The 12,112-nt window shown below is 41.3% G+C and overlaps 1 protein-coding gene across 3 annotated transcripts in view; it reads right to left on the bottom strand.

Moving 5' to 3' along the window:
• LOC130927828 (uncharacterized) overlaps positions 1-12,112 on the bottom strand; it is an 80,400-nt gene that overhangs the window by 35,024 nt on the left and 33,264 nt on the right. For all 3 annotated transcript variants that reach the window (XM_057853897.1, XM_057853896.1, XM_057853895.1), the window contains 15 exons: positions 10,746-10,784; positions 10,552-10,677; positions 10,369-10,489; positions 10,125-10,289; positions 9,852-10,048; positions 9,639-9,776; positions 6,791-6,829; positions 6,573-6,713; positions 6,391-6,485; positions 1,743-1,766; positions 1,361-1,674; positions 1,257-1,291; positions 1,047-1,193; positions 843-971; positions 726-764 (listed from right to left, as the gene is read on the bottom strand). In XM_057853897.1, coding sequence (XP_057709880.1) covers positions 726-764; positions 843-971; positions 1,047-1,193; positions 1,257-1,291; positions 1,361-1,674; positions 1,743-1,766; positions 6,391-6,485; positions 6,573-6,713; positions 6,791-6,829; positions 9,639-9,776; positions 9,852-10,048; positions 10,125-10,289; positions 10,369-10,489; positions 10,552-10,677; positions 10,746-10,784 — 1,749 coding nt within the window. The remainder of the gene's footprint in view (positions 1-725; positions 765-842; positions 972-1,046; positions 1,194-1,256; positions 1,292-1,360; positions 1,675-1,742; positions 1,767-6,390; positions 6,486-6,572; positions 6,714-6,790; positions 6,830-9,638; positions 9,777-9,851; positions 10,049-10,124; positions 10,290-10,368; positions 10,490-10,551; positions 10,678-10,745; positions 10,785-12,112) is intronic.

Raw genomic sequence — 12,112 nt, 5'->3', positions numbered from 1 at the left:
ACGCTGGGAAAGTTTAATATTAAAAAAAATTAACGGTTTTGCAGACACACAGAGGAGAAGATTCAAAAGGATCACATTTCTGTTGCCTTTGTGTGCATAAATAAAAGTGTCTTTCGTAATGAATCGCAAGCGCCACAGTGGGAGGAGGAGAAGAAAAAGCGGGCGGCGCCACGGCGTTCATATGCGTGCACAAGCAAATGCACAATACAGAGAGCCTGCTCTCGGTTTTATCCCTTTTTTAATTTTTTTTATATATATATAATTTATTAGTCGGCACGGTGGACCGACCCGAACGTGAATGCTTAACATTTTGGGCCCGACCCGGGCACAAGATCTAACCTCTAAGAGATAGGACATAACATAACAATGGCTGAAGCGGAGAAAGAGGGAGCGAGAAAGATTATTGATGCACCTAAGACATTGAAAGCAGACATCTGGAGACATTTTGGCTTCTACCAGGTTGGTGGGAAACTTGACCAGAGTTACGCAGTGTGTAAAAAATGAAACATGAGAATAATAATACAAATGGGCAAACCAAATCCATTGAATCACCGGAATTGCGCAGGGAAGATTTTTGAACGTACTTATATATTTTAAAATGCGCTGAATCGATTCGGCCTGTTGCCCGCATCGAATCGAATTGTCCATGCCCCGCATCGGGATGCATCGCCGGATCGATTATTGTTGACACCACTATTCATTACATAAATTACTGATTTACTTACTAAATGCATCTGCCTCATCACCCAATGATAGAAGCCTCTCTGGAATATAAACATCAGATTAACATCTGAATTCAATTTAAATCGCTCATACTGAGTAATTTTGTTCCGACTGTTTACCGGCCACATGGGAACTTCTGCACTCAGGACACACGCTTCCAACTTCTGGTCTTTGAGAGTTGGCTTATTGGTTTTCCAGGCATCCATGGCAGCAACCACTCCCTTCTCTGTCGTCAGCTCAACAAATGCCTGAGACAACAGTTTTCAAATTAGACGTGATAAGTTCTCAAAAGGCATCTGCCATATCTGGACTGAGGTCCCTACCATCCTTGATTGAGGAAGAACATAGATCTTATCAGCGAACAAATCAAAGCCAAACGGCTTAACTAACTGGATAATGTCTTCGATGCAGTAGCTGTCGTGCTCAACGGGCAGGTTGAAGATTAACAACTGCCTCCGCTTTCCCTTTAACTGCAAAGACAAAATAATGACTGCTTAGTTGTCAACTTACCAAAATGTTTGGTGGCATCTTACGATGTTTTTTTTTAGGTCGGTGAGTCCAAGTACCGCTGCAACAGAACAGAATTGAAATTTTAATATCCATGAGCAGCATTAGTTGACAACATGTTGAGACTTACCGATCTTGTGTGGAAGCAGAAATTTGCACATCATCTCTCCTTTGGTGAGTGTCAACTCAGAATCATGAACAGACTGACAACTTTCAGATTTCGGACAGTCCTCTTCAGCCACCATTTCTACCTTCTGTGACTCTGACACAAGCCCCTTAGTGGGTTGTTCGGAGTAAACTGATGGAGCGCCGGTAGGCACAGGGCCCACCGTTGGTTCACCCGCAGCCGGTGGGACGGGCTCAAGGCTCCTGCCCTTATTGCCCTCCCCGAGATCCCAGGTAATCACAGTTGGATCCTGAAGGCGCCGGTTCAGGCTTTCAATACTGAAGTCAAACAAAACGGCTGTTATTCTGTCATGACTTGATGGCAATATGTTTTTGGAAATACTTACCTCTCAAACCTTTGAATTGCCTTCCTGGAACAAGAACAAAATGAATTGGTGAATATTATGTAATACAGTCCCTGACAAAAGTCTTGTCGCTTATCCATTTTATAGAAACAATTGCTAATACCCTGACTTTTAATTATTCAATTGGTTTCAGAAATGGCTCATATGAAAGCTAAGACCCTCCCAAATGATGTTGAATGTACAAAAATACAGTGCCTTGCAAAAGTATTCGGCCCCCTTGAACCTTGCAACCTTTCGCCACATTTCAGGCTTCAAACATAAAGATATAAAATTTTAATTTTTTGTCAAGAATCAACAACAAGTGGGACACAATCGTGAAGTGGAACAAAATTTATTGGATAATTTAAACTTTTTTAACAAATAAAAAACTGAAAAGTGGGGCGTGCAATATTATTCGGCCCCCTTGCGTTAATACTTTGTAGCGCCACCTTTTGCTCCAATTACAGCTGCAAGTCGCTTGGGGTATGTTTCTATCGGTTTTGCACATCGAGAGACTGACATTCTTACCCATTCTTCCTTGCAAAACAGCTCGAGCTCAGTGAGGTTGGATGGAGAGTGTTTGTGAACAGCAGTCTTCAGCTCTTTCCACAGATTCTCGATTGGATTCAGGTCTGGACTTTGACTTGGCCATTCTAACACCTGGATACGTTTATTTTTTAACCATTCCATTGTAGATTTGGCTTTATGTTTCTGATCATTGTCCTGTTGGAAGATAAATCTCCGTCCCAAGTCTCAGGTCTTGTGCAGATACCAACAGGTTTTCTTCCAGAATGTTCCTGTATTTGGCTGCATCCATCTTCCCGTCAATTTTAACCATCTTCCCTGTCCCTGCTGAAGAAAAGCAGGCCAAAACCATGATGCTGCCACCACCATGTTTGACAGTGGGGATGGTGTGTTCAGGGTGATGAGCTGTGTTGCTTTTACGCCAAACATATCGTTTTGCATTGTGGCCAAAAAGTGCAATTTTGGTTTCATCTGACCAGAGCACCTTCTTCCACATGTTTGGTGTGTCTCCCAGGTGGCTTGTGGCAAACTTTAAACGAGACTTTTTATGGATATCTTTGAGAAAGGGCTTTCTTCTTGCCACTCTTCCATAGAGGCCAGATTTGTGCATTGTACGACTGATTGTTGTCCTATGGACAGACTCTCCCACCTCAGCTGTAGATCTCTGCAGTTCATCCAGAGTGATCATGGGCCTCTTGGCTGCATCTCTGATCAGTTTTCTCCTTGTTTGAGAAGAAAGTTCGGAAGGACGGCCGGGTCTTGGTAGATTTGCAGTGTTCTGATGCTCCTTCCATTTCAATATGATAGCTTGCACAGTGCTCCTTGAGATGTTTAAAGCTTGGGAAATCTTTTTGTATCCAAATCCGGCTTTAAACTTCTCCACAACAGTATCTCGGACCTGCCTGGTGTGTTCCTTGGTTTTCATAATGCTCTCTGCACTTTAAACAGAACCCTGAGACTATCACAGAGCAGGTGCATTTATACGGAGACTTGATTACACACAGGTGGATTCCATTTATCATCATCGGTCATTTAGGACAACATTGGATCAGTCAGAGATCCTCACTGAACTTCTGGCGTGAGTTTGCTGCACTGAAAGTAAAGGGGCCGAATAATATTGCACGCCCATCTTTTCAGTTTTTTATTTGTTAAAAAAGTTTAAATTATCCAATAAATGTTGTTCCACTTCACGATTGTGTCCCACTTGTTGTTGATTCTTGACAAAAAAATTAAATTTCATATCTTTATGTTTGAAGCCTGAAATGTGGCGAAGGGTTGCAAGATTCAAGGGGGCCGAATACTTTTGCAAGGCACTGTATATTTGTTTCACTGAAAAAAGATTTATCATTTAATGAAGACATAAAGGTCAAATTTTGGCAAGACAAAAGTTTTTTCGCCTACAGAAAGTAGTGTTAAAATTGAACAAAAAATGTACTTCAAATACAAAAATATATTTATATTTCAAAGAAAAACATTTTCACAATGGCCAGGTTGGGTCCCTTTTTTCAGGACACCATAACCTCCATGTCCAAACTGTTGTTTTCTTCACTGACCATTTATAATCAACATTTTGGACCCAAAAAGACAAAAAAAAATATCCCAAAACCTTTTTTCAAAATTTGTCATGTTGATGTCCTATTGACAACTAAAGATGCTCGACCAACTGTTTTGAAGCTTGATAATATTTATTCCACTTGTTAGCATAAACATTCTATAGAAAAAGACTGAATAGTTTTATGATTGACAATTCAACACAAACAGAAGGTATGGTCATAAGCGTTTTTTGCCTTTACACATACTATGGTCAAAACAGGTTATATACAGTGCAAAATTCTGACAATTAAAAAAATATATATATGCATACATCATCTAACACAATAAGGGTTCAGAGGACTCTTTGTGAGGTTAGGTATTGTACCCATCACCTTATCAAATGTATATGCATGCAATCAAGCTTCTCGAACACACACATCTAAATAGAAATTGAGGTTGATAATAAAGAAAAAAAACAAATATAACCTTGAAAAAAAGTATTTAAAAAAAATAATGACAAGTAGTTCAGTTCATTTTTTTCAGGCAAGCGACCCAAAAAAGCTTTTTTTTTTTTTTTGCGACTCAATAAAGTTTCCTCTTGAACAGGACACGGAGCAACGTCGTACACGTCGCAGCCGTTTGCGCACTGTCACTTTTACTCGCCGAGACTCACCCGAGGAAAACAACGAAAAAAAGTCATCCTCTTCCTTGAGTTAATGAAATAATGCATTAGCTTGCGCTAAATTTAGTTTTCGATACATTCCGCACGTTTCACTCACTCAATCCAACCGGCCGGTGCTCACTTCGCATGCCTCCCTTTGCTTAGGTGGCGCTTCGCTCGGCAATTTATTAAGATTTTCCCATTAGGTTCTTCATTCTTGACCTCACAACGGCTCTTGGGATATGAAGTCCTTCGTGCTGTTTTCGGTTTTGAAAAAGGACAAGAAATTATGGAAATATGGCGATAAACACATGGTCCATGCAGCGTTTTAATGCTTATTTATGAGTCCAATAAAACTATAAAAATCAAATGACATTATCTCCTGTTTTACTTGGTCGATTGACTTCAAATAAAAACTGGTGTGGACATCAACTTCCGCACTTTCAAATGAGAGCAACCAGCGGCACGTGGGTGACGTAATTACAGCGTGACGAGGCTTAAAAGATGATATGCGTGAACACGTCGCCGCCAACACGTTCGCTGTTAAAGGGTTAAGTAGTAGTGCTGTGAGATCCAGATTTAATATTTTGTATGACTTTCATGGGCTTCGGCAAGGATTCATACAATTTATTGGTGAAGTAATCAGGAACATCAAAGAAGGCAGTCTTGCATGCCTCCCTGAGTTCATCAACATTCTTGGGTTTCGTCTTCCATGCTTCCTCTTTCATCCTGTTCATGTCTGGTGACTGGGCTATCCAGTCCTGGAGGATCTTGATCTTCTTTGCCTTGAGGAACTTTGAGGTAGAGATTGAAGTATGCGATGGAGCACCATCCTGCTGCAGAATTTGGCCCTTTTTATGGTTAGGAATGTAATAGGCAGCTAAGATTTGTTGATATTTCAGACTATTTATGTTGCCTTCCACCCTGTAGATCTCTCGCACACCGCCATTCTGGATGTAACCCCAGACCATGATTTTGCCACCACCAAACTTCAGTTTTCTGAGTGGATCCCTGATCCATGCGGGCTCCAGTAGGTCTCCTGCAATATTTGCGGCGACTGTGGTGTAATTCAATGGAAGATTCATCTGAAAAATCCACCTTTTGCACTTTTCCAGCGTCCATCCTTTTGACAGGCTGTGGGCCTTGGCAAATGCCACACGTTTTTTTTTTTAATTGTCTGCACCCTGAGAGATCTGCAGGGTGGAAGGCAACATAAATAGTCTGAAATCTCAACAAATTTAGCTGCCTCTTATATTCCTAAGCATAAAAAGGGACAAATTCTGCAGCAGGATGGTGCTTCATCGCATACTTCAATCTCTACATCAACGTTCCTCAAGGCAAGGAAGATCAAGATCCTCCAGGACTGGCCGGCCCAGTCACCAGACACGAACATCATTGAGCATGTCTGGGGTAGGATGAAAAAGGAAGCATGGAAGACGAAACCCAAGAACTCTGGGAGGCATGCAAAACTGCTTTCTTTGATGTTCCTCATGACTTCATCAATAAATTGTATGAGTCCGGGCAAAAGCCCATGGAAGTCATACAAAATATTAAATTTGGATCTCACAGCACCATTACTTAATTTGCTTATGTTATGTAACATATTTTTGTATTTGAAGTACATTTTATTTGTTCAATTTTCACACTGCTTTCTGTAGGCGACAAAACTTTTGTCTTGCCAAAATTTGACCTTTATGTCTTCCTGAAATGATAAATCTTTTTTCAGTGAAACAAATATATTTTTGTACATTCAACATCATTTGGGAGGGTCTTCGCTGTCATATGAGCCATTTCTGAAACCAATTGAATATTTAAAAGTCAGGTTATTAGGAATTTTTTCTCCAAAATGGATAAGCGACAAGACTTTTGACAGGGACTGTATAATGTTGAATACACACACAAATACTTGTATTAAAAAAAATGAAAACCAACCATTCGCTGCTCGATTTCTTAAAATTGACTGAAAAACGTTTGGATTCCTCCAGCACGCACACAACTCCCACCGAGTCTGCCATCTCTATGCATATCTACAGTGGCGAGATCATCATTAAGACAGAGCGGAGATAATCATCGTTGGTCTAGATTTGCAATCAGGGATATTGCCGTTTTGGTACCCGGTTGGCCAATGGGAGGAAGTTGACAATCTTTGCATGCATGGATATCCAATGTAGAACACATTTAATGCTGGCTTTGCGGGACATGGTGAACTCGACGCAAAGTAGGCGCTCGGCCAGGGACTCCACCTCACCAATACGCTGACAGGCACAAAAGCAAAGCAGAATCACACAAAACACACATTTTACCTCTCATAGAATACACCATATAAACTCACAGCGTTGCTGAGCCGCATCATCGACTTGTACATGTTTTCCTGCGAACAGAGGACAAATCACATGGTCTTGACGCCGTCAATAGGTACAGTGGTATGAAAAAGTATCTGAACCTTTTGGAATTTCTCACATTTCTGCATAAAATCACCGTCAAATGCGATCTGAGCTTTGTCAAAATCACACAAATGAAAAAAACAGTGTCTGCTTGAACTAAAACCACCCAAACATTGATAGGTTTTCACATTTTAATTAGGATAGCATGCAAACAATGACAGAAGGGGGAAAAATACAGAAGCCTAAAGAGACTTAAAGAGCAATTGAAAACAAACAATTTAAGTCAGGCGTGTACCCAATCACTGATGAGTGGTTTAAAGCTGCCCCGCCCACTATAAAACACACACCTGGCAAGAAATGTCTTGATGGACAAGCATTGTCTGTTGTGCATCATGGCTCGGTCAAAAGAGGTGTCTGAAGACCTGCGATCAGAGGCGTCGCGTCCCATTAGGCAAACCATGCAATTGCCTAGGGCCCCCAGCCAGCAGGAGCCCCCAGAGGGCCAACAGATTTAGCACACGCAGCTTTACTGCACTGTCCCAGCGACAAATATAGCGAGTGTTTCAATACCATGGAATCATTTGGCAGATTATCTAACGATTCTGTTATCAATCCCAATCAGCACTAATCATGTCACGTAGATTATACATGTTTAAGAAAGTCCAACCAGCTATTAATACCAGATGATTGTCTAAAGACTCACCAAGTACTCTCTGGAAAGTCCTTGCGGAACTGTTTTATGTTGATTTTCACAGGCCACCTCATTATTCATGTGACTACTTAAAGAAATGAGGATTTTTCCCAAAAAGTCTATTAACGGGTCTACCTCGTCGAATAGTGTATAAGAAAAATATAACCTATATGCATCTACAAAAAATAGTAAACAATTTTATTAGCAAATTTAATACTCATTTCGGTCGGTAGTCCACCAATCAGTGGTTTTTACGGAATAATTTGAATTTGGTGGGTCGTAGGGCCAATCTGACTACTGATTTCATACAAAGGTATATACCTCCGCATCCGATGGTAGCATTTGGTGTTGCTACTCTTTCTTCTATTGCTCAAAGTCCAACTGTCCCCCTTACTTGCAAACGCTCGAAGGACCCCATGTTGCTTGTTGCCTGGGGCCCCTGGGGACCCTTGCTACGCCTCTGTATATACCTCTGCATCCGATGGCGGTATGTTTGGGTTGGTACTCTTTCTTCTATTGCTCCAAGTCCAACTCACCCTCTTACTTGCACACACTTGAAGGGCCCCATGTTGCCTGGGGCCCCTGGGGACCCTTGCTACGCCTCTGCCTGCAATCAAGGATTGTTGATTTGTATAAAGCTAGGAAAGGATACAAAACCAGCTCTGAAAGTCTGGATGTTCATCAATCGACAGTCAGAGAAGTTGTCTACAAATGGAGAAAATTCGGCGGTCCACCAAAGATGACGCCAAGAGTTTAGCGCAGAACACTCAGAGAGATAAAAAAGAACCCTAGAGTGTCTACTAAAGACTTACAGAAATCACCGGAACAGTCCAATATCTGATAATGTTGCACACATCAACTATAAGTAAAAGAATGGTCAAGAATGGTGTTCATGGGAGGACTCCGCGGAGGAAGCCACTGCTGTCTAAAAAAACATTTTTGCTCGTTTAATGTTCGCAAAAAGGCACTTGGACACTCCATAGAAGTTTGGGCTAAATATTTTGTGTACTGATGAAACCAAAGTTGAATTGTTTGGGAGTAACACACAACGTCACCAACATCAACACCTCATCCCCACCGTGGTGGAGGGAGCATCAGGATTTGGGGCTGTTTTGCTACCTCAGGGCCTGGACAACTTGCAATCATCAATGGAAGAATGAATTTGAAAGTTTACCAGGATGTTTTGCAGGAAAACCTTAGGCCGTCTGTCAGACATTTGTAGCTAAAAAGAGAATGATAGGTATAGATAGATTTTTATTAACAGACTCAAGGTCCAACAACACAACACAGGAATAGATTAAAGAAAATAAGAATAAAGAAATAGTAAAACAATAACAAAGCACTGGGTCTCCTAGCGACCCACATTCAAAAGGCACCAGTGCCTCCAAAACCGTGAAAAGTAGCGTGTACAGCTGGACAAAATGTTGGTCAGGCCCAACACAATCAGTCAGTGATCATATGGCCGAAATATTTCACCTGACTGCAGTACTTTAACACTTGACCTGCTAACTTAAAGTCAGGGAAGACCAATTATTAGAATTATTAGATAATATTAGATAATATTATTAGAATGGATGCTGCAACAAGAAAATGATCCAAAACACCGAAGTAAATCAACTTCAGAATGGTTTCAGAAGAACACGCTCAGGAGTGGCCATGTCAAAGTCCAGACTTGAATCCCATTGAGATGCTGTGGCATGATCAAAGACAGCGATTTATGCCAGGCATCCAGGAGTATGACTGAACTACAGCAGTTTGCAGAGAAGACTGCGCCAAGGTGAGTCCTGATCGATGTGCCAGACTGATCGGCAGCTCCAGGAAGCGTCTGGTTGAAGTTATTGCTGCCAAAGGGGGTGCACAAATGATTAAATCTGATGGTTCACTTACTTATTTCCCCGCTCCTGTCATTCTTTGCATACTATTTTCATTGAAATATGAAAACCTATAAATGTTTGGGTGTTTTAGTTAAAGCAAACACTGATTTTTCATCTGTTTGATTTTGACAAAGATCAGACCACATTTGATGGTGATTTCATGCAGAAATGTGAGAAATTCCAAAACGTTTAGATACTTTTTCACCACTGTAACATGGCTCGGGAGCATACCTCGCTGTTTTGAGCACACATGGGCTGCAGAACAAAGTGCGGCACAACCCTGTAGCCCTTCAACCTAAAGTTAGGATTGCCCAAAAGACAGCGGACGAAGCGGCAGCACGCATCCCAATCACTAAAATGCACAAAGGCCTGTAGAGAGAAGCCAGAGGAGAAGAAAGGCTGTCAAAAAAACTGAGCAACTCTGTAAGGCTGCAGTGTCCTCACCCTTCTCTGGAGCGGCAGCACAATTACATTGTAGTACAGAGACCGAAGGTCCCTCTGAGAAAAATATGGCCACGCAAGCTTGGCTACATCTTCGTGTTTGAATGAATCTTCTGGCAAATTTGTCAACATGACTGTCGGCGAAGCACCACGCCGCATGGCCTCTTTGATGTCGTCTTCATTCTTGACGGTCAGGAACTCTGCAAAAGACCAAGCGGGAATTACTTTGTCCTGACATTACACTTGTATCTGGAAAAGAAGGATCATGGCTCTCACCGGGGATGATGAACCACGGGGAAATAGTGAAGAAAAGATAGGGACTTGTCCTCATTGTCAGGTAAAATGGGGACAAGGTCAATTCAGGGACGCCAAATGGACATGTCTCAACGGTTGCCCCGGCAAATGCCAAATCAGGCATGGCTTCGGGAGGAAACGTTTGTGCTGAAGAGAGAAGTACGTGTGCCCACCTTTAGTCTTCATTTTACATTGTGATGGTGGCCGTATGTCCTGAGAAACTTACATGCGTCACATATCCGAGGGTTGTCCAACCTGTATATTCTATAGGACGGACATTGATCGTGAAGGACGTACCAAACTCCGATGCGATCAGCATAAATGTCAGAATCAAATTTTACAATGACCTGTAACAAACAAGTTCAGCATCAATGACTTCTGAAGGTAGCGATCCTACAAAACAAGTTACCTTGTTGTGAAGCGACAGAAAATTTTTGACACCGTCCATCTTTCGCAAAGCTTCACGGAGAATGGCCGTCTCGCTCAATGTGATGCCAATGATGATGATGGTTTTTGAGCATTTCTCCTCCACTGGCTGAGGGTCAGGTCAAAGTGCAAAAGGTCAAACTCACGGTTATCATGTTTAATGACTGGTTTACTTACAAAATTCGCCCAATTCATCACCCATTGGTAGAAGCCTCTCTGGAATATAAACATCAGATTAACATCTCAATGAACTTAAGTCGCCCATACTGAATGATTTTGTTAATGGCTGTGGTGTCAACAATAATCGATGAGGCGATGCATCACGACGCGGGCCATTGACGATTCGATTCGGGCAACAAGCCGAATCGATTCAGCGAATTTTAAAATATACAAGTACGTTCAAAAATCTTCCCTGCGCAGTTCCGGTGATGCAACGGATTTGGTTTCCCCATTTGTATTATTATTCTCATGTTTCATTTTTTACACACGCATAACTCTGGTCAAGTTTCCCACCAACCTGGTAGAAGCCAAAATGTCTCAGATGTCTGCTTTCAATGTCTTAGGTGCATCAATAATCTTCATCGCTCCCTTCTCCGCTTCAGCCATTGTTATTTTATGTCCGATCTCTTAGAGGTTAGATCTTGTGCCCGGGTCGGGCCCAAAATGTTAAGCATTCACGTTCGGGTCGGTCCGCCGTGACGACTAATAAATTATATATATATATAAAAAAATTTAAAAAAGGGATAAAACCGAGAGCAGGCTCTCTGTATTGTGCATTTGCTTGTGCACGCATATGAACGCCGTGGCGCCGCCCGCCGCCCGCTTTTTCTTCTCCTCCTCCCACTGTGGCGCTTGCGATTCATTACGAAAGACACTTTTATTTATGCACACAAAGGCAACAGAAATGTGATCCTTTTGAATCTTCTCCTCTGTGTGTCTGCAAAACCGTTAATTTTTTTTATATTAAACTTTCCCAGCGTTATTTCGTTGTGTAAATGCTTGTATAATGATCATAAAAATATGTAGACCATTTAAACATTAAGAAAACTTGCGTTTGTTTTCTGCCAACTGACGAAGGACACTTCTATGTATGCACACAAAGGCAACAGAAATGTGATCCTTTTGAATCTTCTCCTCTGTGTGTCTGCAAAACCGTTAATTTTTTTTATATTAAACTTTCCCAGCGTTATTTCGTTGTGTAAATGCTTTTATTATGATCATAAAAATATGTAGACTATTTAAACATGAAGAAAACTTGCGTTTGTTTTCTGCCAACTGAGAATTCGTTACGAAGGACACTTTTATTTATGCACACAAAGGCAACACAAACGTGATCCTTTTGAATCTTCTCCTCTGTGTGTCTGCAAAACCGATTTTATATTTAACTTTCCCAGCGTTATTTCGTTGTGTAAATGCTTTTATAATGATCATTAAAATACGTAGACCATTTAAACATTAAGAAAACTTGCGTGTTTTTCTGCCAACTAAGAATTCGTTACGAAGGACACTTTTATTTATGCACACAAAGGCAACACAAATGTGAT

The sequence above is a fragment of the Corythoichthys intestinalis genome, chromosome 13, assembly GCF_030265065.1.
Source record: "Corythoichthys intestinalis isolate RoL2023-P3 chromosome 13, ASM3026506v1, whole genome shotgun sequence".
Classification (NCBI taxonomy): domain Eukaryota; kingdom Metazoa; phylum Chordata; class Actinopteri; order Syngnathiformes; family Syngnathidae; genus Corythoichthys; species Corythoichthys intestinalis.
This window is presented reverse-complemented; position numbering and strand designations above follow the sequence as displayed.